Raw genomic sequence first — 27,965 nt, 5'->3', positions numbered from 1 at the left:
TCCAGAATGAGAATCAGGATGGAGGCACGCATTAGGGTGGTTATGCAAATGAACCTGAGATCTTTTCTCCCCCGTAGCCCTCTGTAAGCAAGGTGAAGACGGCTTTCTGTTGAAACGCGCTGTCGATGCAGCCCTGAACCGCCTGCTGCAGCACCACAGAGGGCCTGGCGGGACCCAAGTGATCCGGCAGCTGCAGCACCTTCTGCCTGTCCAGGTTAGGACCCGTGTTCACCTGCTTATTCACGTAGATACACACTGGAATAAAATGGACAGAGAGAGAAAGAGAGAGATTTTAAAATGAGCAATATCTGGGGCCGGTTTCACAAAGCTATTATAGACCGGTCTATAGTGTTAGACAAGTCTAACATTTACTCATAGACTAGTCTAATGCAAAAATAAAGACTGACTTAATTTAGACCAAAAAAATTAGACATCTTACCCCCAGGCTAACTTAGGTCTAAGACTCTGTTACCTTGGCAACCAGCAGTAACAATCAGTTACATTACAAACAGCCAAAAGAAAAGGGAAAATGGCTCATAATTTAAACATTTCTTCTTGTTACTACATTCTCCGCTAATTTTCCCAAGTAAAATGTCCTTGTAACTGTTATACTCCTCCAACAAACACATATTTTCCGCTGGGCTAAACTGCACTGAGCGGTTGAATGCGCTTACTCGATCCGCCATGTTTTTTGTTTTGAAAAGTGTCTTATTTTACCCAGAATGCATTGCAGTGTAGTCCTACTTAAGATAGTCAGAGTCTTAAGTGCTTTGTGCAACGGTCTGATTTAGATGTCTATCTGAAGTCTGACTATCTACTATATCTAAGCCATAGTCAAAGTCTATCTTTGTGAAACCGGCCCCAGCTTTCAGAATGTATTTTTAACGGAAAGCACAATATGAAACTGCTGTATTTGCATTTTTTTTTTCTCAGTTCATGATATGGTCTGACTAAGTCTTGGAATGCTAATGGAGGGTAATTCGTTGGTTTTGTTCGGCTCTTGCTTTTGAGCTTTTTTTTGTATTATGTACTGAAAATATGAGTTTATACTGTTTGCTTAAAAGAATAGTTTAGTTAAAAATTTAAATTCTGTCATCATTTACTCACCCTCAAGTTGTCGAGTAACATGTCGGTAACCAGACAGTTGATGGACTCCATTGACTCCCATAGTAGGAAATACTATGTAAGTCAATGGGGTCCATAAACTATTTGGTTAACGACATTCTTCAAAATATCTTCTTTAGTGTTCAGCAGAATAAATAAATTCATTCAGATTTAAAACAACTTGAGGGCGAGTAAATTATGACAGAATTTTCCTTTTTATGAACCATTGAACCATTCCTTTAAGTTAATAAGTAATTTTAAAGCAAAGCAAAGCAAAATCAATAGCACTAACATCATCACCACCACAGTATTTAAAAAATGAATCCATGATCTATAAAGACAATGCCTACATGTAATTGTACAACACACACACACACACACACATATTGGCACACAGTGCACATCTTCCTTATTGACACTACAAAATGGCTTGTGATATTTGTCAAGGAATCTTCAAACATTTGAGGCCACATTTATAGATCGTTTCGTCATGAGACCAAAGAGACGAGCAATAAAAGAAAGAGAGGGCAACATAGGAGAAACAACATAGAAATAAATAAATTAAATAAACTCAGCGCTTGTGACGGCTTCAATCATGTGCTATATACTGTGCATTTCAGTAATTGCAAAGGAATTATTTATCAAAATTAAACCTCATAAACATGTACCAAAAAAAAAAGTCTTTACATTTTAGTTTTATTCTCTGAAAAATTCAAGCACTTAGAAATACAAAGAAAATTACAAATATACACCTGCTCCTCTTCTTAAAATAATGCCATTAAACTAGACCACATACTGTAAATCACACCTAATAAGCATCTGCGGTTTTATGAGCCATCCAGAGCCAATAATGTTTTGATTACCCTAAAAAACTACAACCCTTTAATAGGAAACATTTCCAATTCTATGCATTTATTTATCCCAAGTGACTTACAAACGAGGAAAAATACAAGCATGAGCGTTTAATATCAACAAAGAGTAAGAGAGAGAGAGAGAGAGAGAGAGAGAGAGAGTGTGTGTGTGAGTGAGAGAGTGAGAGAGAGAGAGAGAGAGTGAGAGAGAGAGAGAGAGAGTGTGTGAGTGAGAGAGTGAGAGAGAGAGAGAGAGAGAGAGAGAGAGAGAGAGAGAGAGAGAGAGAGAGAGAGAGAGAGAGAGAGAGAGAGAGAGAGAGAGAGAGCGTGTGGGAATCCACCAATCACTCGTCCCCCTCCCATTTCCTCCCACACAATCTGTCCCCACTGACTTCCCTCGCTCGTCTCCAGCATGAGGATGCTTTAATCTGACAGATTGCCATGCTAAGGGATTTCCTTCGTCGTCTGTCATCTAGAAGCACCATGACCAGGAGTCAGACACACACACACACACAGATACACATTCACATACACACACACACACCTAAAATAATCTCAAGAAGTAGCCTGTGCTATGTTTGAGAATGTGTAACAGGATAAAGTCAATGAACAGCAAGTGTACAGAGTACAGAGATAACACACACAGTCTTAAAATAGATAACCAATAGCAAGATACCCGACATGCCAGACGTGTAGGCTTAACGACAGTGAAAATGAACCACCCTCGGGAAAGGCAGTATAATTTAATTGCAAGCAGTCATATACAAACACGTTTTCCGAATAAAACAAAACACCAAAGCTGTTAACAATGACCTGAGGTCATTAAGGTCATGACCTCGACAACAACTCCCCCCCCCCCCCCCCGGTAACACCCTCACATCGGAAGGCAGGTTTGCGAGCACCGAGATGCACTTGTCAAATTTCTTTCTTAAAAGAATTGAAGACAAAATGCTGGTGTCAAACATATCATGAAGGCAAATGAACCTGAACAAAATGAACACGGTTGTTGAAATATAGGAGAGGGACCAAACGAGAGCATGACTTTTCCATTGCAAAAAGAATTAAAGTCTAGAAACCTGGTGGGCAGACAAAAGCCTCTTGTTCAGCAACTACTCCCTACAGCAAACGGATTAAGCTTTGAGAGCTCAAGATGGAGTTCAGCCATACGCCACAACTTCTCATGTTTAAAGTAGACCCTGAACAGCATTGAGATGCAGTCTGCACTCATTTTGAATGGCATAATTGAAAATTACACAAGTTACAGTTGTGATGTGAATTCATTCTAAGCTCATATTTTAAAAATAGTAAGATTTTTTTATTCCATTAAAGGGACAGTGTGTAGGATTTTCTCCCATCTAGCGGTGAAATTGTATTTTGCATTCAAACGAATAGTGCTCTCCAGCGCCTCGCTTTTTCAAATGCGTGTTGCATCTACGGTAGCCGTTGTGTACCAAAAAGCTATGACAGGATGTCTTATAATAGCACTTCATCGAGTTTTCCTTCGGGTGAACTGGGTTGTTATTTCAAACAAACTGCAACTTGACACAACGAACAAACCAATGTTACAGTTTTGAACAAACAAAACTTACAACCTTGTTTTTAGGGCCTTCTCTACTTTACTCAATAGCAGCTATTCATCAAAGAGCCTGTTTAACTTTTAACTATAAATGTTCTACTGTCTATATAATAAAGTACACAACCAAGCAATGAAAAAAAGCTTGTAATTAAGACCGTAACATTGACTTGTCGAGAAGAAAGCAGGCACTTTTGAAAGCTTTCTCCGGCATTAGCTATCCCGACATTAACCCTTGTTTTTTGTAATCTTGTAATGTCCTTTTACGGTCTATTTTGGACTTTTTCGACGACGAGGACTCCTTATCCTGTGACTCAGCATATGTATGGTCCTCCATTATAAATAACCGTGCAGTGCAGCCTTTTAAACTTGCCGGGGCAGTGACAAGCGCCTCTCACTGCTCTGCTCCTCCATTTCTGCTGGTTTCAGTCACGTGACGCTGGCTCTGAACGAAAACGCGTTGGCCTAGTACTTTTTGTCCCTCTCTGCTATTATAGTTTTTCAAGATGGCGGAACTACATGGACGCCTCCGTGGACCTATCCGTCCCATGTATATAAAGATAATAAATTCTTCGTTTACGAGGATAAGTCAGATCATTGGCAGAGGTATTTGTACACCATTGAGGACATATTTATGAATAAAAATACTGATTTTAGATCATTAAAATACCTAAAAAACTACACATTGTCCCTTTAAGGCGAGACACGGCAGGCAAACACATCGATTTTTTCATGCAGTGGTCAGCTTTGAGATTTTGGGCTAGTTTACTCCTTCAATATGTGTTCTTTCAAGCTGCTATAAAAAAAATGTTGAAAATATACATTAAGATGTTTATTTTATTACATTTTGTTTACTTGCGGCAGTAAGTTTCTCCCGAATTTACCAAGTTAGCATTCCAACACGACACACCGAGATCCGAAGTCTGTCATGACCAGTCTCGTTGTAAAGCTCTGAGTCTCCTGCACAACACTATGGGCATTTCCTTTCTATCAGTAACCAATCGTGAATGTCCAAAGGGGGATTTAAAGCTAACGACGAAATCTGTAAATGACTTTTTCTCAAAATGAGATTTTTGTCATTCTCCAGTACAAACATCTCAGCCTATGTAGCACTTATGTACACCAAACCTTCCAGCTATACACTTAGCAGTATTCTGAAGATATTTTCAGAGGGATTTGTTAATAAATCATTCCTGGCCTGATTTATGTGACATTTTAATTAAAAAAAAATATGGCGAAAATCGTTTTTTTAAGGCTATGGACAGTATATTTTGATTTCCTAGGTAATGAAAGCAAATCCCTCTGAATTTTTTTTTTTTTCATCTTGTGTGTAAACAAAATGAAAAAAGAATTGCAAAATTGTGCATATTTAATGAGAGAATGCCTAATTTGCATAATTAAACATACAAATTTCTAAAACTTGTAATACTTTTTTTTTATATACAGTATCAGTCAAAAGTTTGGAAACGTTACTATTTTTAATGTTTTTGAAAGAAGTCTCTTATGCTCATCAAGCCTGCAGTAAAAAACAAAACAAAACAAAAAACAGTAATATTATGAAATATTATTACAATTTAAAATAATGGTTCTCTTTTTTTATATATTTTAAAATGTAATTTATTTTTGTGATGCAAAGCTGAATTTTCATCAGCAAGTACTCCAGTCTTTGGTGTCTTATGATCCTTCAGAAATCATTCTAATATGATGATTTGATACTCAGTTATTATCAATGATGGAAACAGTTGTGCTGTTTAATATATTTTTTTGGAATACTTTTTTCAGGATTCATTGATGAGTAAAACGTTAACAGCATTTATTCATTAAAACAGCATTTATTCAAAATAAAAACATTTCTAACAATATAAATCGTTACCATCACCTTTTATCAATTTAACGCATCCTTGTTGAATTAAAGTACTAATTTCTTTTAAAAAAAAAAGTGTATATAGTTACAAAAGATTTCTATTCTAAATAAATACAGTTCTTTTTAACTTTTTATTCATCAAATAATCCTGAAAAAAGTATCTCAGGTTATAAAAAAAATATTAAGCAGCACAACTGTTTCCAACATTGATCATAAATCATCATATTAGAATGATTTCTGAAGGATCATAAGACACCAAAGACTGGAGTACTTGCTGATGAAAATTCAGCTTTGCATCACAAAAATAAATTACATTTTAAAGTATATTAAAAAAGAGAACCATTATTTTAAATTGTAATAATATTTCATAATATTACTGTTTTTTTTTTTGTTTTTGTTTTTTTTAACTGCAGGCTTGATGAGCATAAGAGACTTCTTTCAAAAACATTAAAAATAGTAACGTTTCCAAACTTTTGACTGGTACTGTATATACTTGTGTAAGTAATCAGCTGAGGAATGATTTCATGGTGATATCTATTATTTAAAAATGTTACCCTATTCACCAGTAGTGTCTCGCCTTAGAAAGGCAATATAGCAGAACAGAACTGATCTCTCCATTGTAATGAAGAGATAAATTGGATGATAATGCCTCTAAGGCTAGAGCAGTCAGGTTCCTCAATAATGTCCCTTGAGACTTTCACACCTATTAACCTTTAAAATAAGAGATGTAACTACTCTTCTCTCTCCGTTCCCTTTCCTTCTAGTCATGGATGTTATTGCCGAACTGGATGGGCAGCCCGTGTGGACTGAAGGGTCCTGACCCCAAAGATTAAGTGTGTCTGTGCCGTATGAAATCTTTACTGGCTACATTCACACATACTGAGTTTAGGATTGACAGATCTATTATTTAAGTCTTATCACAAATGACACAACAATGTTTGCATGCTTAATTTGATTTTTAGATTGTTACAAAATATTTCTATTCCAAATAAATGCTGTTCTTTTGAACTTTCTATTCATTAAAAAAAAAAAAAAAAAAAAAAAAAATTCGATCACAATTTTCACAAAAATATTAAACAGCTGTTTTCAACATTAATACTGATAAGAAATGCTTGAGCACGAAATCAGCATATTATAGCATATTAAAGGGATAGTTCACCCAAAAATTTACCGTATTTTCCGCACTATAAGGCGCACCGGATTATAAGGCGCACCTTCAATGAATGGCCTATTTTAGAACTGTTTTCATATATAGGGCGCACCGGATTATAAGGCGCATAGAATAGAAGATACTGCAGTCAAACGTTTGACTGGGTTTGCGTTATGCAGTGGTCACCAACCTTTTCAAGCCTAAGATCACATCCAAAGTCCAAATGTAAACCAAGATCTACCACTTGCAAAAAAATATGAAAAAAACAAGTGGCTGAGCTGTAAAACCTTGTTTATACTCGACGCGTCCGCATGAGCGCGAAGGTAATAAAAAACTAATATCCGTCTGCTCGGGCAGATTCGGCTCAAAGTCGTGCATCTTCGGATGCGGAGGCGCGCGCGCGGCAAAATGACGTCATTGTGACAGCGCGCGCGCCTCCGCCCGAGCAGACGGATATTAGTACATCTCATCACACCGGCACCCAGTTTGCGCGTCTAAATCAGTTGTATGGTCTGGTGTTCAGTCTAAAACAAAACAGTTGCGTCAAGTATAAATGCCTCGTCTGTTTGGGGAGGTGCGCGCGCGGTCAGCGGAGGCTCGCGCTCCGGTGCCAGGCGAAAGTATAAACAAAAGGTTTAAGTCAGCGGTTGTTTTACAGACATTAATATAAGGCGCCAGATCCATATATAAGGCGCTCCGGATTATAAGGCGCACTGTCGTTTTTTGAAAAAATTAAAGGCTTTTAAGTGCGCCTTATAGTGCGGAAAATACGGTAAATTAGCCCATGATTTACTCACCCTGAAGTCATCTTAGGTGTATAAGACATTCTTCTTTCAGACGAATACAATCGAAGTTATATTAAAAATTGTCCTGGCTCTTCAAAGCTTTATAATGGGAGTGAATGGGTTTATGTCTTTGGAAGTCCATCAAAGCGCATCCATCCCTGATTAAAGTGCTCCACGCGGCCCAGGGGGGTTAATAAAGGCCTTCTGAAGTGAAGCGATGCGTTCTTCTAAGAAAAATATCCATTTTTAAAACTTTATCAACTAAAATAGCTAGCTTCCGGCAGACGGCCAACGCAAGTCGACTTACGCCAAAAGAGTAACACTTGACGATGTATGACGTAGGATGTAGGAGTAGCGTAAGCTTTGACGCCTCTCGTGGGTCAAACAAACAGGGCTGGGCAACCGCGTCCGTCATTAAGCTGTGCGTCAAGTTCAAGGGTTACTCTTTTGGCGTAAATCGATGCGTACGGCCGTCTGCCGGAAGCTAGTTATATTAGTTGATAAAGTTTCAAATATGGATATTTTTCTTACACAAGCACTTTTATCATGAATGGATGTACTTTGATGGACTTCCAAAGACATACACCCATTCACTCCCATTATAAAGCTTGGAAGAGCCAGTACTCAATAACTCTGATTGTATTCGTCTGAAGGAAGAATGTCATATACACCTAGGATGGCTTCAGGGTGAGTAAATCATGGGTTAATTTTAATTTTTGGGTGAACAATCCCTTTAAGCTCTGCCGTCACAGGAATAAATCACATTTTTAAAATACGTTTAATAATAAAACGTATTATTATTTACGTTTAAATAATTTTAAAAAACAATTATTTTAAATTGTAATAATATTTCACAATATTACTGTATTGTTTTGAATCTAATAAATGTAGCTTCTTTCAAAAACAATAGGAGTATTGAATTTTAAAGAACTTATTATAGGATAAGAAAAGGACGGAGAATGAGTACAAATGAAACCAAACAGGCAAAACATTTTCAGAATTTTCCACTGGAACAGATGATGTCTATTTGGATAGTTCCCCCAAATTAGTTAGTCAATAGATTACTCACCCTATAGTTGTCCAAAATATGTATGAGTTTCTTCTGTTGAACACAAAAGAAAATATTTTGAAGAATATGGTTAACAAACAGCTGATGGACCACATTGACTTCCTTTTTTTTCCTCCATACTATGGAAGTCAATGGGGTCCATCAACTGTTTGTTAACCACATTCTTCAAAATATCTTTTGTGTTCAGCAGAAGAAATACATTTATATAGGTTCGGATTGGAACAACTTGATGGAGAGAAAATGATGACAGAATTTTCTTTCTTTTTTTAAACTATCACTTTAAATAAGATGAGGAAAAATATCTAGTCTTGTTATAAAGACAGTGTTGGTGGTCTTCTCTCACCCCTGAGACACATCCCATCATATCATTTTGATTAAAAAAATAACAGTTATCATAATTCCGGGTAGAGTTACAGTCCCTACTGGCCACTAAAAAAAGAATGAGACGGCAGAGAGTCATAATGTGACTCCTCTGAGGACAGTGATGCCTCTAATGCTCACATTTTATTATTCCCTTAATAGTTAGACCCGGTTACTAGTTTCTGGGATTGGCATGGCAACACTTCAGACTACTTCAGTCTACGGATGTGTGTGTCCGTTACCTGTGAGGACCTGTGGGGTGGCTGAGTGGGGGATAGTAGCAGCGTCCTGGGGGATTGAGCTCATGTCTGGCTCTGGGGTGCTGCTGGGAGGAGAGATAGCCAGGGGCGTCATCAAGCGAGACTTCAGCTGAAAAAAAAAAAAGTATTATTATTATTATTATATAATTGATTAATACAAATATATTAAGATATTCAAAAAATTATATATTTATGCCATGTCATATTTTATATTGTTTTATTACAACTACAAATACAATAAAGTAAACTAACAATTACAATAACAAACTATATCTGATATACACTGATGAGCCAAAACATTATGATCAGTCACAAGTGAATATCGTTGATCATCTCCTAACAGGTCCACTTATTAAGGTCTGGATAGATTAGATGGCAAGCAAACAATCAGTTCTAATAATCGATGTGTTGGATCGGATGCAGGAGAAATGGGCAGGAATAAAGATCTACGCGACTTTTACGAGGGCCGAATGATGACAGAATTTAATAGCTGTAAATTTACTTTCCTGCATCCTAGCTCAAAATCAATGCTTTACTGTCAAGTGCATTTCTTTGTGACAAAAATGCAATATTAAAAGGTGCCATAGGTGAATTTTTTTTTTGTTATGCTGGTTGAAAGTCTTCTCATATCTTGATAGCAATCACTCTGTTAAGCGGTCTAAATATATGTCGTCTGTGGAAGGCGTAGGACCATAAAATGTTCAATCGTTGCGTTCGGTCCGAACGATCCTATAGCATGTGTTCCCTGTCGGTCGGTGTGTGTTTGCGTAGCACTGCGCAGGCTGTTCACGCAGACATAAGTCATCTGCGTGTTCACGTACGCTGCGCAGATAGAGCGAGAATGGCCTAACTTTCCTTCTGAACCGACAACAAGTGGCACTGGCAAAGGATCTACGATCTATCTATCTATCTTACTCAGAGCCAAACAGACTCTCATTGTGGAAACCCTGTCATGCAAGAAATATTATTACACACTGACAAGTTTTGCTAGCTAAACAAAACGAAAATATGCTGCATCTAATTCTGTTTTTAAGAATTTGTTTGCGTTTGGTATTGTCGTGTAAATGTTACTAACTGTACTGTAAAGTTCTCTCACCGGTGAATGACACATGATATGGGTATTACAGTAACGTTGTCTCCGGTCTTCTTGGCTGCGCGCGTTCATGCTTTCAGGAGGCGTGGCTTTGGACGGCGATTTGCAGGGAGGGTGGGACGTACCCTTTTAGTGCTATCAGGCTAAAGTTAGCATTTTCCCAGGATGTCCTACAGCAGTGGTTCTCAACTCCAGTCCTCGGGACCCACTGCTCTGCACATTTTGTATGTCTCTCTTATCTGACACACTCAAATCAGTTCATGGAGTCTCTCCTAACGAGCTGATGATCTGGTTCAGGTGTGTTAAATAAGGGAGACATACAAAATGTGCAGAGCAGTGGGTCCCGAGGACTGGAATTGAGAACCACTGTCCTACAGCACCTTTACGTTTGCTAACTGCATTGTATAATAAATCTATAATATCTATTATTATTTGTTTCTGTGCTGTTTTACTGTATTCATTCAGCAAAACATTCCCGGGGGAACCAGATGGGCTGGATTTGTCCAGGGACGAATTTTAGCCCCAGTCCAGCCCTGCCACAGGACAACTTCAGGGGTCAATGCCTCGGCGGGTCGGCGCTGTTTCGGCCGCACACAGAAGACCAACAGCATATTAGGCAGGTGGTCATAATGTTTTGGCTCATCTCATCAGTGTACATCCGGTAGAAAATGTCTTTTTTATTTAAAGGTCTTGCAAGGATGTTTACTGCAAATCTCCTAACATGCACACACATTGTGGTAGTGTGTGTAGCTCTTTAAATCAGCAGCAGAGACATTATGAGGCCTGTGCTCAGGCACACGGCTAAAAATAACTCCGCAGCAGCAGACTGCAGATACATCAGTCAAAGAACAACCACCTTGTCCCCTCCTTCTCTCACAGTCAACATCAGATGGGCCTACCTATATACAAACACACACAAGACATTACTCTGCTCCTCTAGCTAAATAATTATACAATAAGCGTTACACACGCACCAGTATGTATTTAAATGCACCACTTTGATGACATTTATGCAATTGGCAGACACTTTTGAACTACGGAAAGGCCTTATCTTTGTGGCCTACAAATACATACTCATATTTAAATCTACACACAAACACTCTGATGTTTACTGACCTTAAAGCCAGGCTTCCTTCCTCTTTTCTTAGGCACTTTAATGGGTGGGAGGGATTCTGGATAGCGACTCTGATATTCCGGGTGCCTCTTCAGGGGTGGGCGACCCCTCTTGCGACCTGGAACTTTTCCACTTGGGGGCGGGAGGAATGAAGGGCTAATGGCCCCAGGTGATTGCATCTCTCCACCTCCTGACTGAACTGATGCAGCAGCAGGAATACTCATCAGACCTGAGAGAACACCACAATGTCAATGTCAGAATGTTCAACTGCATTTACATTTTTAATACTGTATGCTGAATATTTTTTCTTGATTGAAATGTAAACATATTGATATGTGTACTGTTTCGACTGCATAATGTGATGGAGATTTTTCCTTTTAAAAAATACTTTAAATTGTATAAGGAGTACACATGTCTACTATGTGAACTTTCTGGTTTGGGTTTCATTGGATAATTCAAAGTTATAAACAGCAACAAAAGACACAAACCACAACTTTTTGTAATTCCCAACCAATCAATTCATCTTGTAACTCTCCAACTCACTCACCAACTACAACAAGCACACACACACACACAAATATGTGTAGTCAGTAAGAAATTTTGGGCTCCCAGACCTTTTGACCAATGAATTTCCATGACTTTTCATTCGTCAGTCATTCGTGATTACTGGATAATTTTAGTAATCTGAAAGAAAAAAATAAAATAATATAATATAGCAATTTTAGCTGATGAAAATGTTAAAAGAATAGACATCAATAAATCAAAAATAGTAAAAGAAAAGAAAATGGCAGTATTTTATTTTACAGTCCTGTTCCGCATGTACATACTATATACTTTATTATAATAACTGGTTAATAAATAGGTACTAACCCTGAGCCTACACCTTAACCTAACCTTAAAGGATTAGTTCACTTCAAAATGAAAATTCTGTCATCATTTACTCGCCCTCAAGTTGTTTCAAACCTGTATGTAGCCTATTTCTTTCTTCTGCTGAACACTAAAGAAGATATTTTGAAGAATGTCGGTGGATGGACCTCATCCTACTATGTAAGCCAATGGGGTCCATCGACTGCCTGGTTACCGACATTCTTCAAAATATCTTTTCATGTCTAGAAATCACAATTTTAAGATTCCCTGATATTACAGGTTTTCAATGACCATGATAACCCTGCAATTTCCATTTAACTCAATTCACAGAAAATAAACATCAAACCAACCAAAACCAAAACAGTTTGTTTGCATTCAAATGACAGTCAATGCTTTAACACATTGAGTTTGAGAAAGCAAAACTAACAACGCTAGAAGTTTAACTCAAACACATGACCACGGCCTAAACACTGCAACTTGTAGTTCAACCTGCAAAGCTGCTGTTCCTGGAAACATCACTAGTATAAATAAATATATATTTATACACACGTTCTGACCATAATTACACAAAGGAACTTTTATATTCATTGGATAAATAGCGGAAAAACATGCTCAAACCAAACAGATATGAAATTCTCAAGAAACTGGGCTGGAAATATATGAAGAACAAAAGCTGTGAGGTGGCTTACACTGTGCAGAGGGTGGAAGAAACAGACACTGTGCCACATAAAAGCATCTTCACTATCCTCAGCTCTTCCAACTCTCTCTCTCTCTCTCTCAGTCAGTCCCCCTCCCCCAGCCCTCATTCACTCTCATCCCCTCCCCCTCCAGCTGTGGCGCCTGGCCTCAAGATCAGCCCTGACAGACGGCTTCCCCTGCTCTCATCCAACCTTTTTAACTAAGTATTCCCTGGAACTCTGTAGGACCTGGACCTTTTGAGGTGAAATGAATTATTATGATTTAATTATGGATTTCCTGGAAAAAGAAACTAGTAAGACACATTTAATCTCATAACTACAATTCAAATAATGATAATAAAAATAAAAAATAAATCAGGTTAATCAATTATTGGTAATTTTACTTTATTTTATATCCATCATGCTACATTATAATCTTCTTTAATAAAAATACACAAAACACACTACTTTCAAATTCAGGTTTTTTTTTTTTTTTAAAGGGGTGTAATAAATATGCTTTGCAATGTGTGTGTAGTGTGCACAGACAATAGACAGTTTGAAGCTCGGCTGTTAAAGCAGAGATAATAAGAAAGACATGAATCTGCATCTGCTTTTCCAGATAAATATTCATAAGACTAAATGAGGAATAGTGAATATAAGAATAAGTTATTTGCCCAAAGCATCAGGTAACATGTCATGTGACATATTATGCCGAAATATAAAGAAATGGGTCATTTTAATAACTATTATTTGTCTGCAAGATAAATAGGGATGACCCTGATTCAAAGTTATTTTCCTAGCCACTTTCTAAACATCAGATTATTTCCGCTCACCTGCTCTCTCTCTCTCTCTCTCTCTCTCCCATGCATCAGACAGGCCATGCGTAATTACATTAATCTATGTCTCGAGCATTGTGGTTTCCTACAGATGCATAAATCCATTCTAATTCCGATGAATTTATGAACCGGTGCACAGTAAACCGTTCAGAAAGCAGAGAGAGCGCGCGCCATTAAAAATAGAGCGTCAAAAATAGAGCACCGTTCCTCATGCGCGTGTTCATGTTTACGAGCCGTGTTGCATTGCGCGAGGTCTTCCTTCCTTATTTCCTAATCTCACCGCGAAATCAGCGGCACGCAAACGCATTTTTGAATGTATGAACACTCACCGACCACTCAGCTCTGGAGCGGATTCGTTATCAGCAATGTCAAGAATAGCGTGTATCAAGCGCGCTTCCACAGACGAGACCGGCCGCTTCTGAAACCCCCGCGCGCTCTCGATACCACCGCGCGCTCCGCAGTCGCTACCTCGTCCCATTTCTGTCGTCATGGCAACTGGGCGCCTAACATCCTCCCTTTGCCATAGTCATATGCTGATGCGGAGCCTGCGGAATAATTTACACCACAGCCAAGACTCCCAAAACGCAATCCCCACTGCCAAGAGCTAATGGACCGAATTTTGTTAGCTGATTAAAAAAAAATTATTATTAATGATGTAACCAGCTTACAGCTTACAAAAAAAAAGAAAGAAAATAAAAAGATTCATTACACACGTACTAATTAATATAATACATCATTAATAAATAACTAGATGATTTTAAAGAGCTGGCGAGTTGTTTTACAACAACTTAATAGTATAAATATTCAGGGCAATTTTAAATGCGTAAAACTGAATTTGCAGATTCTCACTGTATGTTTAAATCTAAACTAGAACAAATTGGAAGTATAGTGAGATTAATCTAATCTATATATAATCTAATCTAAATATATATATATATATAATCTAATCTAAACATATATATAGATTAGATTAGATTATATATAGATTAGATTGAGTAGATTAGATTGAAGAGTTCAGATGCAAAAGCCTCTAAGTGCCATCTGAAATTTTCTTCTAAAATAGTCATTTTTATCAAGCTTGTATATTTAAGTTCAATAATTTCACTTAAATGGCAATGCAAATTACCTATTAATTGTAATTTAAGTGAAATTACTTAACTTAAATATGCAAGCTTTATAAAAATGATCATTCTAGAAGAAAATTTCAGATGGCACTTATATAAGCACTTACATATATATGCGTTCTCACATAATTTGGACAGAAAACTGATTTCAAGTTTTTTTTTTTCTCTATGCTTAAATAATATAAACAATTCTGCGGACATAATAACACTGTAAAGAACTTGTAGTTGTTTTAATAGACTGAAAATGTAAAAATGTTCGTACTAGCCTACATTTCATTGGTTAACTGTAGATTACCTTATATGTAGGCTAGTATATTATATTTTAAAAGATAAAACAAACACATGCAACTAATCTAAAATACTGTTAAAAAAAGAAGTAAAAAGATTGAATTAGCTATTAATTGAGAACATTTTATCATATTTAACAAAGCAATATGTAAAAAAAACAAAAAAACAATATATGGGTGAAATGATATTTTGTAGGCTAATTAATCTTTTATTTAAAACTGTTCTGTTATTATTATTATTATTTCATTTTGCAGACAATTTTTAATAGCTTAAATAGGGTGGCATTATATTATTTACTGATATTGACAGTTATGAACTCATGATGCAAAATAATTGTTTGCATTTTAGGGGTAAACTAACAATAAATAAACAAATATACAGTACTGGTCAAAAGTTTGGAAACATTAACATTTTTTACTAATAATAATGATAATAACTGAGTATCAAATCAGCATATTAGAATGATTTCTGAAGGATCATGTGACACTGAAGACTGAAGTAATGGTTGATGAAAATGCAGCTTTGCATCACAGAAATAAATTATATCTTAAAGTATAATATTCAAATAGAAAACCATTATTTTAAACTGTAATAATATTTTTTTTTAAATTAAAAAAATAAATCTGTATTTTCGATCAAATAAATGCAGGCTTGAGCATACGAGACTTATTTTAAAAACATAAAAAAATAGTAATGTTTCCAAACTTTTAACCAGTACTGTATATTAATCTCCAGCTCTTGAATGTTCAAGTCCCTTTTAGGTTAATTAATAATCTTATACAAAGGAATTCAAGCTGCATAGTTTTAAATACCCTTATTAAAGCTTGGAGGACTATATATAACCTCTTTTACTAAAATTCAGGTACTTCATTATGAATCATTTAATTAGAGGCATTTTTTAATTAGACTACTATAAAAATGAATCACAAATGTTACATATAAGTGTGTAAAAAACACAAACAGCACAATACACACACTCCAAGAAAAAGAGCAAATTAAAAACTACACTTCAGAAAACCCATATAGGCTACAATATATTAAAGGCAAACCAGAGGAAAGACTAAATTGACCTTATCAACAACACAAACACTGAACCAACAGCACATCACTGAGCTTCTGAGCTCTCAGCCCTTATGAGACTTATGAGTTTATACTTGCCGTAACATTCACTCATCAGTGATGGTGCTATAGTCACTTGTCAATATAGGTCATTGAAAAGGTATAGCTTCATTAACCATGCATCAGACCAGACCTAAGCAGATGATTTCACGAGGTGCAGTGAAACTGAAACCTGATACCTGAAGAAGTTATGATTGGAACTACAGGATAATCTCAACACTCTGAGTCCTAGCACTGTACAGAGCTGGACGAAGCTTCCTCCTTCCCTTCCGACCCCCCTCAGAAGAACGCCGGGAATGTGTAGCACTCCCTAAGTCGGAGGTGGGGAGGGTGGGTGGGGGTCTGGCTCATGTACCACACACACACACACACACACACACACACACACACACTCACACTATCACATGCTGGCGAGTGTACAGACAGCGTAGTCACGTATCTGCTGACTTGCTCTGTGCAGGAGAATGTTGTTAAATACACAGGCGAAAGATTAAGCACTATGTAAGCTGGACAGTGAAATAAGATTCAGGAAAAGTCTTTATATGAAAAGGTTAAACCATTGGGCAGTGAGGCAATAAATTACATTTTGGCCCCTTCTATCTCAGCACTTTGCTTCTATACGGTAAAGTCTACAGGCACTATGAAAGTACACTTGTTTCCGATCACACAAACACACACAGCAAACACACAACTGGGACTTCTTCACACGCCGTCTATCAGACAGACCTGTCCTTGACCTCCCACTTGGAAACTTGCATGTGATAAACTGCTTCCAGGTCAACAGAAGGTCAAGCCAATTGTCTTTCAAGTCCCACCACACACACACACACACACACACACACACACACACACACACGTCTTCATACACACCAACAAACTGAACTGGAATAAAATGATTAAAGTTCAGCATCACCATGTCATCATTTTCAGTAGAATGAAAAAAAATAATGTTTTTCTTTTCTTCTTTTTTTACAAGCCCTTTACAACAAAGAGCCGCATGCTTTGAACACACCAAATGGATGAACCCGTGAACAGAAACAGCAGCACCAGCAAAGTTCAAACTACAATAGATGTACACAAAATCAAATGGGTCATCAGCGAGATCAATAACCTATGTGGGTTGCTATGACAACAGCACTTGCCAATGCAAAGATAATAGCGAAGAAAGAAAGAAAGACAGACAGAAAGGTTATTTAAAGGGACTTGTAAAGACTCTTGCTGGCAGTCAGAGCACTAGCTGCTATCACAGAAATCACATCCGCTCCCATGGCTGAAAGACAGTGGTTTCTGGGGAGCCGTCGTACTGGCCACCAAGAGGAAGCAAACTAAAAACAATGAGCAAACTTGTGAAAACTGTGCTAGAAACCCAGCTAGTCTGCCACAAATTATTCAGAAAAACCAAAGCCTCTATACAAATCCCAGCATTGGTTCGACTAGTTTTGATTTAGGAGCCATTTAACACTAGAACCAAATGGTGACTGACCCAACATCAAAACTACCGTACGGACCAGGCCCCACGGTTCGGCACGCATGTGATTCACGGATCAGTTTAACCATCATAGAGTGAAAGTTTATCGTGCTTGTCTTGCCAATTTACACATTCAAACAATTTTAAACGCAGAAGAAAAGGTGAAAATTGGGACTCACGTGCGGTTATCTGTTAGCCTAGTACACCCGAAGAGAGAGAGAGAGAGAGAGAGAGAGAGAGAGAGAGAGAGAGAGAGAGAGAGGTTGCGCTTGTGTCGGACACATACACAAAATGATGTCAAAATAACCATATCGGCAAGTATTCTCTTGGTTATGTCATAAGTGAACAGTTGAGAAAGAAACTGGATGTGTGTCAGTATGTTGAGTCTGTGCATGCGCTCTTAAAGAGACAGCAGCCCCAGTAGTTGGCGACGTCACTTTGTAAAGAAACACTACGCACCTGATGCATGCTCATGACATCACTGTTTTCAAAAAAAATTTTGGTTTACACAGAGATGATAAAAGGTATCGGTTTCAAAAACCTGCACTTTGAAACCCATTTTCAAAACTTTGCATTTTCAGGGCCCCAAAATACCATTATCATGTACATGAACGGCCAAAACGTAATAAATTCCCCCCAAAATTCCAAATTCCAAATATTTGCCATATTACCGAAACCCATCTATTGAAAACCAGTGAAATATAAAATTCAGAAAAGGACACATTCACGGCTGTCTCATTGGACACTCTGTGAAATACATTTAGACAGCCCATTTCACAGCCTTGACGCGGAGCTGGGCGCCATTCACCCATCCAGCGGATCACTATATTTAATTTCTAATTATGCCTGGAATACAGAAGCCAATAAATCAAAAGTTAATTAAAGTCATGGATTCATCTTTAGTGGCAACTCAATCATCTCAAACCCATTAACACTGCAGATGAGGGACTACTACTGTGTGAGTGTGTTCATGTATGTGTCTATGTAAATGGAGGAGAAGGAGAGGAAGCTGGACAAAAGCCTGAAGCATGCTACAATAACCTTAGTCTAAAAGGTTTGGGATTTTAATTTTTTAATTCTCCATGACAAATGTGGCATGCATGATGTCAGAGAACTATGCTAAAAATGAACCAGAGCATCATTATTATCACTATTTTCATATTATTTTATTGACACTATTTTGTCACAGTATTTTATAATGTTCACAAAATGTCAACAAATTGCAGCTTTGACTGGAACAAAAGCTCTAGGTGAACCAATCAGAGATCGATCATCAATGTCTGGATTCAGAGTCACATGCAGCCACTGACTGGAAATCATACCTAAAACATTCCCACTGATTACACACACATGCACAAAACATGCAGTATACACACACACACACACACACACACCTACTAACTCAAACCAAAATAACAATAGAAAATCAACCATTGTTTGCCAAGTCCTCCAGCCAACGCCTAGCATAGAGGAGGGGTTTTGTGAAGAAAGAAAAAAAATAAATGAATGTGTTACCCCTCTAATGGCAAAAAGTTATTTACTTCATTCATGGCAAGTTGCCATAGCAACAGACAAGGGGCAACCTGATACTGAAGACCATGTGATCGAAATGTAAGAAAATAACACCAAAAATTAGTGTGTGTGTTAGACAAGTAATACTGTATTCTACCCGAAAAAACAACAAAGCATTAGAAAAAGCGAAGGAACATATGTCTTTCTTCACACAGCGTGAGAACCGGGACTGCAATAATTAAGAATGACACATTAATCTGCATTAATCTTTCTGGAGTCAAGCAGCGCAGAATCCCAGGGTCCGATGTAATGAACGGAGGATCTTCTCGCTCTTCCAGCCTTTCTGTCTGTCTTATCCTCTCTAATATTGTATTTTTCCCTCTTGTGCCCAATTATTCTTCTCTCATATCTTTGCGGTCCTTTTCACCAGCTGGCGAACCATCTAAATCCCTATTAATGATGGTAAAACCCTGAGTATTGCACAAACAGGTCTCTGTATGCATGTATAGCATTTTATACAATGAAGAACTGACCTTTTTCATTCATGAACAGGATGTGAGGAAACAACATCAAGAGGGATCTTTACAACTAAAGTCAGCAGAGTGCTAGTATAACTCCAAGCCATGCACTTTATAATATTCTTGTCATTTCAAACAATTTGGCAATTCAGGATCAATGGATTATATATTTTTGTGAATTCTGCCATTGAACTGTAAGTTATCATGAATGAATGAATGTCTTACTTTGTGAACAAGTAGGAGGTGTCCTATCACGTATCCGCTGCCCACTCTGCACTTCCTCTCCCAGGTCAACCAGTTGCCAAAGGCCCCTCCCCCTGTCGTCACGGCGATCAAGGCGAAGGCGGAGCCTGACGCTCTGCACACCCAGGACACTTGGTATCCAGGAGACAGTGGAATCCTCCAAATCCCTGCCACGCAGTCTCATTCCCACAGCGACCAAAACATTACACTGGGAGACACAAACACACATCATTGAGGACATTAGACTAGAGTGCATCGAATCGTTCTCAGCGACATCTTTACTGTTTCTTTTACGGTAACAAGTAGCCTAACATCTAATGTGAACAAAATGACCAATAAATGTTAAACAGCTTTTCCATCGCTCTCTGAGGAGACTATGCCATTGGCATCTCATTCTCACCATCCTTTATAAAATGTATTATATTAACACAATGGGAATTTAAAGGTCTATATTCACAAATCTTTGAATATTTGGAATCTAAATAATACATTCTTATTTTATTTAAAAAAAAATGTCCAATAAGCAGAGCAAAGTAATTCTTGACTAAATGTAAAAGTGTTTAATGTGCATGCATTTATACAAGGAATTATAAATGCATACTATATATTAGGGCTGGGGATCGATTCGATTTTCGTGGCTTTTGAGAATCGATATCGAATCAACCACATTTAAAAAAAAAAAAACCCCAAAACATGTTTTTACCCAAACATTTTTGGGTGTGTTATATATTGTATGAATTTATATTTTACATTTAAGGAGTGCCTTTGCGCTTTGCTTTTGATACGAATATAGTGTTGTGCTTCTTCAGTTTTGATCTGGGAGTAAACAGGCCTCATTAGCTTGGAAGAAAATGCACACAAGCAGAAAAAGCATTTGCATCAAGGTGATCCAAGAAGCTTTTGGGCAACATCAAGCTTCAACAGACACATTAAATGGAAAAAAACAGCTACGAGTTGGATAGTGGACTGAATAGAAGTTAACAATGGCTAGCAAAAGTCCATATCTGAGGCACACTTGGACTTTGATAACAAATTCGCGCAGCTTTTAATACTACAGAATACCAGTTACACACATAAAAGCACATTCAAATACCTCTTAAAGTGCAAGGGAGGTTTTTATTGACAAGGTATTGAAGGAGTCATTGTGTTAGAAGTTCCTACTAGGCATATTTGTCAGTGCAATAAAAAAAATTAAAAAAAATCAGACCAAGTGCTTTTTTTGGCAAAGGAATATATCTTGGCAGCCATTTCTGACCCACCCACTGGTGGGCATGTTTGTTATTCCACAGAGTGGTGATGCAATACATCTTCAAAGTAAAGATGACCCGAAGTGGTCAGGTCATCTCACTCAAACACACACACAGACACACACACACAGACACACACACACAGACACACACACACACACACACACACACACACACACACACATTGGGTTTCTTTCCATGCATGCTTTATGGGCACCTTCCATAGACATATTGATTTTTATACTGTACAAACTGAATATTCTATTCCCTAACCCTAAACCTACCTCTAAACACAACCCTCACAGAAAACTTTTGTGAGTACATTTGCACAAAAAAAAAACATCACTTAGTCTGATTTATAAGCAGTTTTTCTCATGGGGACCGAAATAAGTCCCCACAAGGTCAAAAAAAATTGGTATTACTATCTTTGTGGGGACATTTGGCCCTCACAACATAGGGTTTACCCTACCCTAAATGATGACAGAATTTTCATTTTTTGGAGGACAAATCCCTTTAATCAGAATCACCACCAGAATTACTTTTTTCTTAAAAAAAAACTACTTTCAGTGCTCAGATTCCAGTCCTTATAACCACAAGTAAACCATTTCCATCCCTCTCAGCATCAAAACAAAATGTGCATCATTAAAATCAGATGTTGAATTTGGGTTAAAAAAAAAAAAGAAAAAAAAAAGGCAATGACTTCTAGTGACCAAAAGAAAAGTAATCATAATAAAAATGAGATGCAAATTAGCCCACTGTCCCAAACAGTAGAGCTATTGTTAGGAAAAATTGGACTGGAGGAGAGGATTAATTTTCAGCACACAAGACAAAAAAAAGTAAAAGTCCCTTCCTCTCCTTCTTCCTGTCTTTTAAAGGGCTGGTATAATGCCCTTTTCACAAGATGTAAAACAAGTCTCTGATGTCCCCAGAGTGTGTATGTGAAGTTTTAGCTCAAAATACCCCACAGATATTTTTATATAGCATGTCAAAGTTGTCACTTATTGAGGGTGAGCAAAAATGCAGTTTTTGTGTCTGTTCCTTTAAATGCAAATGAGCTGCTGCTCCCGGCGCAGGGGGCGGAGCTACAACAGCTTGTGTCCTTTTACCTCACACAGACATGCACTGAAAATGTCAAAAACTTTTAACCTTTTATGTTCAAACCGAAGTCAGAAAGATGGAGAGACTCAAGAAGAAGAGACAACATGTAGACAACATTTCTGAATGGTTAGTTGATGAATTTATGCAACTTATGTGTAGTTATCTTCTAGTCATTGATTAGCATATTCTGTCATGATAATCTATAAATCATGTTCTGGGGGCGGGGTTTATGTAAATTCTAGGGTTGGTGATGTCACTAACCCGGGAGGAATGTGGTATAGTCTCTACCAGCCGTTTGTTGTAGTCCTTAAAAAGCGATTTCTTTAAAAGCAAATATCTCCCTTTGCTTTGAACTTTGAGCGTTGTAACTTTGCAGATGTTGTTTATGCTCAAACAGCAACATTACACACTAACTAAAGTTAGAAAAGTGAAATCATAATCAACCACCCGTTTAATTTCTAATTCAAGCATCCTTTGAGCCATTTCTTTACAGTCTTAAGAGGAAATCTAAGCATGTAAAGCATTCAAACTCATGGCACATCAGGTTTTTCTGTCAAACATTGAACCAACCACCAACCTAGTTTTCGTAAATTCATATTTTACTGGTTAGTACCCTTGGTGGCTTTTTCGATACATGTATTTGCGAACGGTATTGGGTTAATTTACCCTTTTCCATAGCTAACTCGTAATGTTTTAATCATATTTTCACTTGTCCAAATTTTTCTGCTATAAGGGAAACATTTGATATTTAGAGTGTGCATCTTAATGGGAAAAAAAGTTAAATCACTGCTAAATTTGAAAGGTATTAAGGCACGGATTGCAGCCTTTGATAGAATATTACACTGTATTGGATGTTTAAATTGTGCATAACAGTGTATGGAGCGCACAGAAAAATAGTCCTACAATTTGTTTCATTTTTTTGGCCACTCCATTCATCATTTTAATTTAACAACCAAATCAATGTGGTTGGTCTTTGAATATTATGTTAGTGAGCTAACTCCAGGGAAACACCAGTGTAACAAAGGGTTGTAAACAGTGACCGATGGGTGATGTAAGTGAGTTTACCAGGCGGGCTGAAGTAATCACTAAAAATGAACCATTCAGTTTAATGAGAGTAATGAAACTCAGTCATATAACACCCTGAGAGTCAGATTACATTCGATACCTCCTTAGCCTTCAGCACAACAAATCAGTGCAAAAGAGAGCTAGGTTTCACTACCACAAAAAAAAAAAAAAAAAAAAAAAATTCTAACCTGAACCCTCATCCCTTTTAGTCATTAAATAATGGATAAATCTGGATGCAGAAGTTTGCATGCTTTGCTCTTAAGGCAGACCGGCAGCTGCCCCCCGTAATAATGTCTGCCCTTCCAGATAATCCTTTTAGCGAGGGCCACATTTGGCCAGTGCTTTATTAGCATTCATCCATATTTTATCATATTTATTCGTATTTGCCCTTGTGCTCTGTAGGCTGAGAGAGGCTTAGTCTCCCCTTGAGAAATTACTTTAGCAGCAACCGACAGAATCAGAGACACAGACACATTCAGTATATAAACATTAAAATTCACTTGTGCCCAGTATAAATAGTGACTCTTGATTCACATTCACCCCACACACACACACACATCCTTCTGAAATGTTAAAGTGTCTAAATGTGCACTCAGTAATTTTTTACTTGTTAAAAAATGTAAGAAATATGTTTAAAATCATAAAAAGTGGCATAAAAAAAGCAGTTTTAATTTACATTCAGGGGTCACGTTAGGTTGAGATTACATGTTGGGATACACAATATTGGCTGATAATAGGAGTTTTTTTAATTGTTCATTTTTATGCTTAATTCCCCTATTTCTACATTTAGATTACCTTTGCCATCATCTAATCCCCACTTAATGTTCATTTAAAAAAAAAAAACACTAATAATTAAATATCAACACTGTTAAATGTAATCTTGATCAAATCTCAAAATTAACATGCATTTTTTCATACTGTAAATTATCATGTGGTGATGCTTAAGTTCACGTATAGTATTTATTTATTTATATTTATTTATTTTTTATTTTTTAAATAATAGAATTATAATATCGGCCATAGCATGAAAATACTATTCAGAATAGAATTATAATACACTAATCACTTGATATACGCTATTGTTTAAAAGTTTGGGGTCAGTATGCTTTTTTTTTAAGCATTAATGCATTAATTGACCAAAAGTGACAATGAAAATTCAAATAAATGCTGTTCTTTTGAACTTTATATTCATTAAAGAATCCTGAAAAAAAACTTTTCACAAAAATATTAAGCAGCACAACTGTTTTCAGCTGTGATAATAATAATAAGAAATGTTTCTTGAGCAGCAAATCAGCATATTGGAATGATTTCTGAAGGATCATGTGACACTGAAGACTGAAGTAATGGCTGCTGAAAATTCAGCTTTGCCATAGCAGGAATAAATTGCATTTTAAAATATTTTAAAACAGAAAACAGTTATTCTAAATCGTAATAATATTTCACAATATTACTGTTTTTACTGTATTTTTTATCAAATAAATGCAGCCTTGGTGAGCCGGAGACTTCTTCAAAAAACATTAAACCCTCTTACTTTTGAGTGGTTGTGTAATCTCAACATGCATAACATAAACAAACAGAGTGCATTCAAAAACCAATCAAAATTCAAAACTATTTGAAATGCAAAAAATTCTATAGAGTGAGATCTTATGATGAATTTAACACACACCAAACACAACCTTAAAAAACTGAACTAACCCTTCCTCTTGACCGTGAGGAGTGCGGAGCTCGGACTATCATTGATACTCTGCTAGGCTGAGTCATCAAAACAAGAAGACTGGACTACATTCAGTAAGAAATATTCACTTTCTTTCAGCTTTAATGTATGTGTTACCAGAATAGGAGAAATATTTGAATATCTCAGTTAAAACTAGGGGGTTGAATCATGGGGCAAAAGGCATGGATTTAGAAGAAAGCCACATATAATAGAGGTAACAGTGCAATCAGAAACGGGGAGGGTCTAACAATGGTAATAGTGAATTGTCAAGTGATGTGGGGAAGGTCTTGTAAACACATAAAAATAGGGGAGTTCGTGGCGAGGATCATCTAAATGACCTTCAGGTTGATCTCAAATTTCACCCAGCTGAATCTCAATCGTAATCATACTCTCAAGAATCACTTCAGAAGATTGCCGAGCTCATATCGGCACTTGGAAAGGTACTATGTCTCTGTCTATGACACACACACACACAAAGATTAGCCACTTTTAGGGCCAATTACTCCACAATCAAGTCTTATTTTAGGTCCATTTTCAGACCAGGAACCAGGGTGAATTTTAAAGTACCGTGTGGTCTACAATATCCTGCTGATATCTCTGATGCCTGAACGCAGGGTCAACAGAAAATTATTTATCTATCATGCAGTGGTATTTCCTCACATGAACATACCATAAACTGTAAAAGGGCAGGGCTGTTTGTGCATGACCCAGAAGTTCTCTGTGACGCCAGCGTGTTTTTCTAACCTTGTAACCAAACACACTTTCACACAGTCCATCTCTAGGGGCTTATTTGGTTCAATAATAAAGAATGTGTGTATCCACTTATTCACTCTGACACAGTGCCTGAGGGTCTGTTAATACACACACCACTGCATTGTCTATGTGTGTGTGTGGGTGAGCGACCTTCCACAGAAGACATTTCAGACGTGCTTAATCCCTGAAGTTGCTTTTTTTCCAAAAACATTACTGGGGGATTAATAATTATCCCAAAATGATGACTGCTAAAAATCATGACTACAGAGTTTCATGCCATTAAAGTCCAGAAGAATAAGAAAGTATAGCCCACAAATGGCTTCTCTGACAATACACTAAACCAAATTTTTTCTTGCAAAATGTATAGTTTACTAATAAAGCAAACTATATTCAGCTTTCTTATTCACAAATCCCACCAGGCTGAGATGCAGGCCTTTAGTACTTTAGGGAAATTGCCAGGAAAACAAGAGCCAGCACAGGTGGGGCAGATAGGTTGTCCCAGCGGAGTAAAACACATAAACAACCCTTCCCAGAGGAAATGTTTTTTTTACCCAGAGGTTCCTCTTTCATAAATCAGGAGACTTAGAAAACGGAGATCTCCGTAATGTTTCAAAGTATCAACTTCGCCTCAGAAGTTTCCTAATCACACATTTAATGAGGATTCATACATGGCTCAGATAATTTGATGAGAAATCTTTTGAGTTCATATCAAAAATCTCTGGCTTTTGATTGCAGTGTTTGGTATCTTGCCAGTTCCGAGCACAGTGCGAGACATTGCTGAGATCTCTTCTGAAACTCTTGGCATGTGAGATTGCTGGGGTCATTTTCAGGAGAATTAAACACTTTTCTCCATTTAATCTCATTGCTGTATAGGATAAACACCTCATCTTTGACTTCTCTTTCCTGTGGGTGTAATTAAAACTGATCTTCAGATAAAAAAATATATAATATTTAACATTTTATATGATATTTCTTAGTATTATTAGAATGAAATGAATTAATTAGCTTTGCTGCAGATTCAAAGTTGCAAACATTCACAATCTGTTTTGTAGCGTCTCAGCGATATCAATATTAAGTGCAATCTTATCTCAAGATACTCTTATAAACAGACAGATATGCAATGAACAGTAAGTTATCACAATTATTATACACTCTATAATGTTAATTAATCACCAGTCGGACGGCATCGCAGTGACCATTTCATATTTGCATCGATGAACTTGCCGTCTCGAATGACGCTGACAACCGCAAAGATCCAGTTGGAAAAAGCAGCGAATGCCGAGATGATTTACCTCTGCTTGTCGGCGGCGGACGCAACGCTTGGATGGTCGTCAGTCAGTCCGAGTCGTGCAGAACACTTCACCCCGACAGCAGCAGCTGGACTGCGGGCTCGATTTTCTCCCCGTGCCGCCGGTGCAGGAGTGGATTCGCGCGAGGACCGCGGCCAGGGATCCGGGAGCAAAACACAAAACACAAAACCAGCCGGTTTCGCTTGCACGCAGACACGGTGCCAAACTGATCCGCACCCCGGGGATCTAATTAAATGGCTAGGCACGGGGGCGTATGGTGAAACGTTTATATATATTTCGCCTAGGTATGCAAAACGATGTAGAGTAAAACACCCACACAGGATATCCGACTGTATCCCAAAATCTATTGCATAAATACTGTGTGTGTGTGTGTGTGTGTGTGTGTGTGTGTGTGTGTGGATGGAGCTGGAAATCTCTCTTCGGTTCTTGGGTTTTGGAACAAACCCACTTGAACTCACTTGAAGCCTGTTTGTGAAATTCCGTGGAGGATTGTGAGCTAATTTAAACAGTGTTTCCGATCCGGTTATTTTCGCTGATAAATCAGTGTTCAACGTTTATGAACTTTAGATTTTTTTTAACAGTTGATTTTAAATTGTCAACTGACTCATAAGGAAGAAAATACAGCAGAATCGGTGTCATTTTATTAAAATGTGTTGCATCAACTGTCCTAAAAGCTCACTATAAATAAATGTATCAGTTTCGTGTTTTTTTAAATAGGCCTACATAAATAGCTTGTTTAAAATAAGTTCACTGCAAATTTAATTTCATATTACAGTAAGCTCAATTTAGTCTTACAACCCATTCTGCTCGCATTCAGCTATAAAATCATTAATAGTAGGCCTATGTTTAAGAACTCAAATGATTTGGTGTTTTTTTATTATTATTATTATTCTTGCACAGAAT

General features: G+C 37.3%; 1 protein-coding gene and 1 long non-coding RNA gene across 10 annotated transcripts in view; one reads left to right on the top strand and one right to left on the bottom strand.

Annotated features, from left to right (window-relative positions):
- The window catches only part of LOC309482597, an 88,904-nt gene extending 64,629 nt beyond the window's left edge, over nt 1–24,275 (top strand). The window contains exon 2 of the long non-coding RNA XR_014200333.1: nt 22,352–24,275. This is a non-coding gene — a long non-coding RNA (uncharacterized lncRNA). The remainder of the gene's footprint in view (nt 1–22,351) is intronic.
- scml4 (Scm polycomb group protein like 4) overlaps nt 1–27,617 on the bottom strand; it is a 36,557-nt gene extending 8,940 nt beyond the window's left edge. The window contains exons 1-6 of one of the 9 annotated variants that reach the window (XM_082147944.1): nt 27,045–27,617; nt 19,858–20,083; nt 11,226–11,452; nt 10,841–11,008; nt 8,999–9,125; nt 55–255 (exon numbers count right to left, since the gene is read on the bottom strand). In XM_082147944.1, the coding sequence (XP_082004070.1) occupies nt 55–255; nt 8,999–9,125; nt 10,841–11,008; nt 11,226–11,452; nt 19,858–20,059 (925 nt within the window). In that variant the 5' untranslated portion in view covers nt 20,060–20,083; nt 27,045–27,617. Of the gene's footprint in view, nt 1–54; nt 256–8,998; nt 9,126–10,840; nt 11,009–11,225; nt 11,453–11,770; nt 11,908–13,932; nt 14,269–16,313; nt 17,648–19,857; nt 20,084–27,044 lie in introns of those variants that run through there. The other 8 variants (XM_082147943.1, XM_082147945.1, XM_082147948.1 and 5 more) reach the window with 8 other exon arrangements.
- Nucleotides 27,618–27,965: the final 348 nt, after the last annotated feature.

This window comes from Leuciscus leuciscus (assembly GCF_965113295.1).
Source record: "Leuciscus leuciscus genome assembly, chromosome: 19".
NCBI lineage: Eukaryota > Metazoa > Chordata > Actinopteri > Cypriniformes > Leuciscidae > Leuciscus > Leuciscus leuciscus.
The sequence above is the reverse complement of the archived record's forward strand: the minus strand, read 5'-3'. Positions and strand labels throughout refer to the sequence as shown.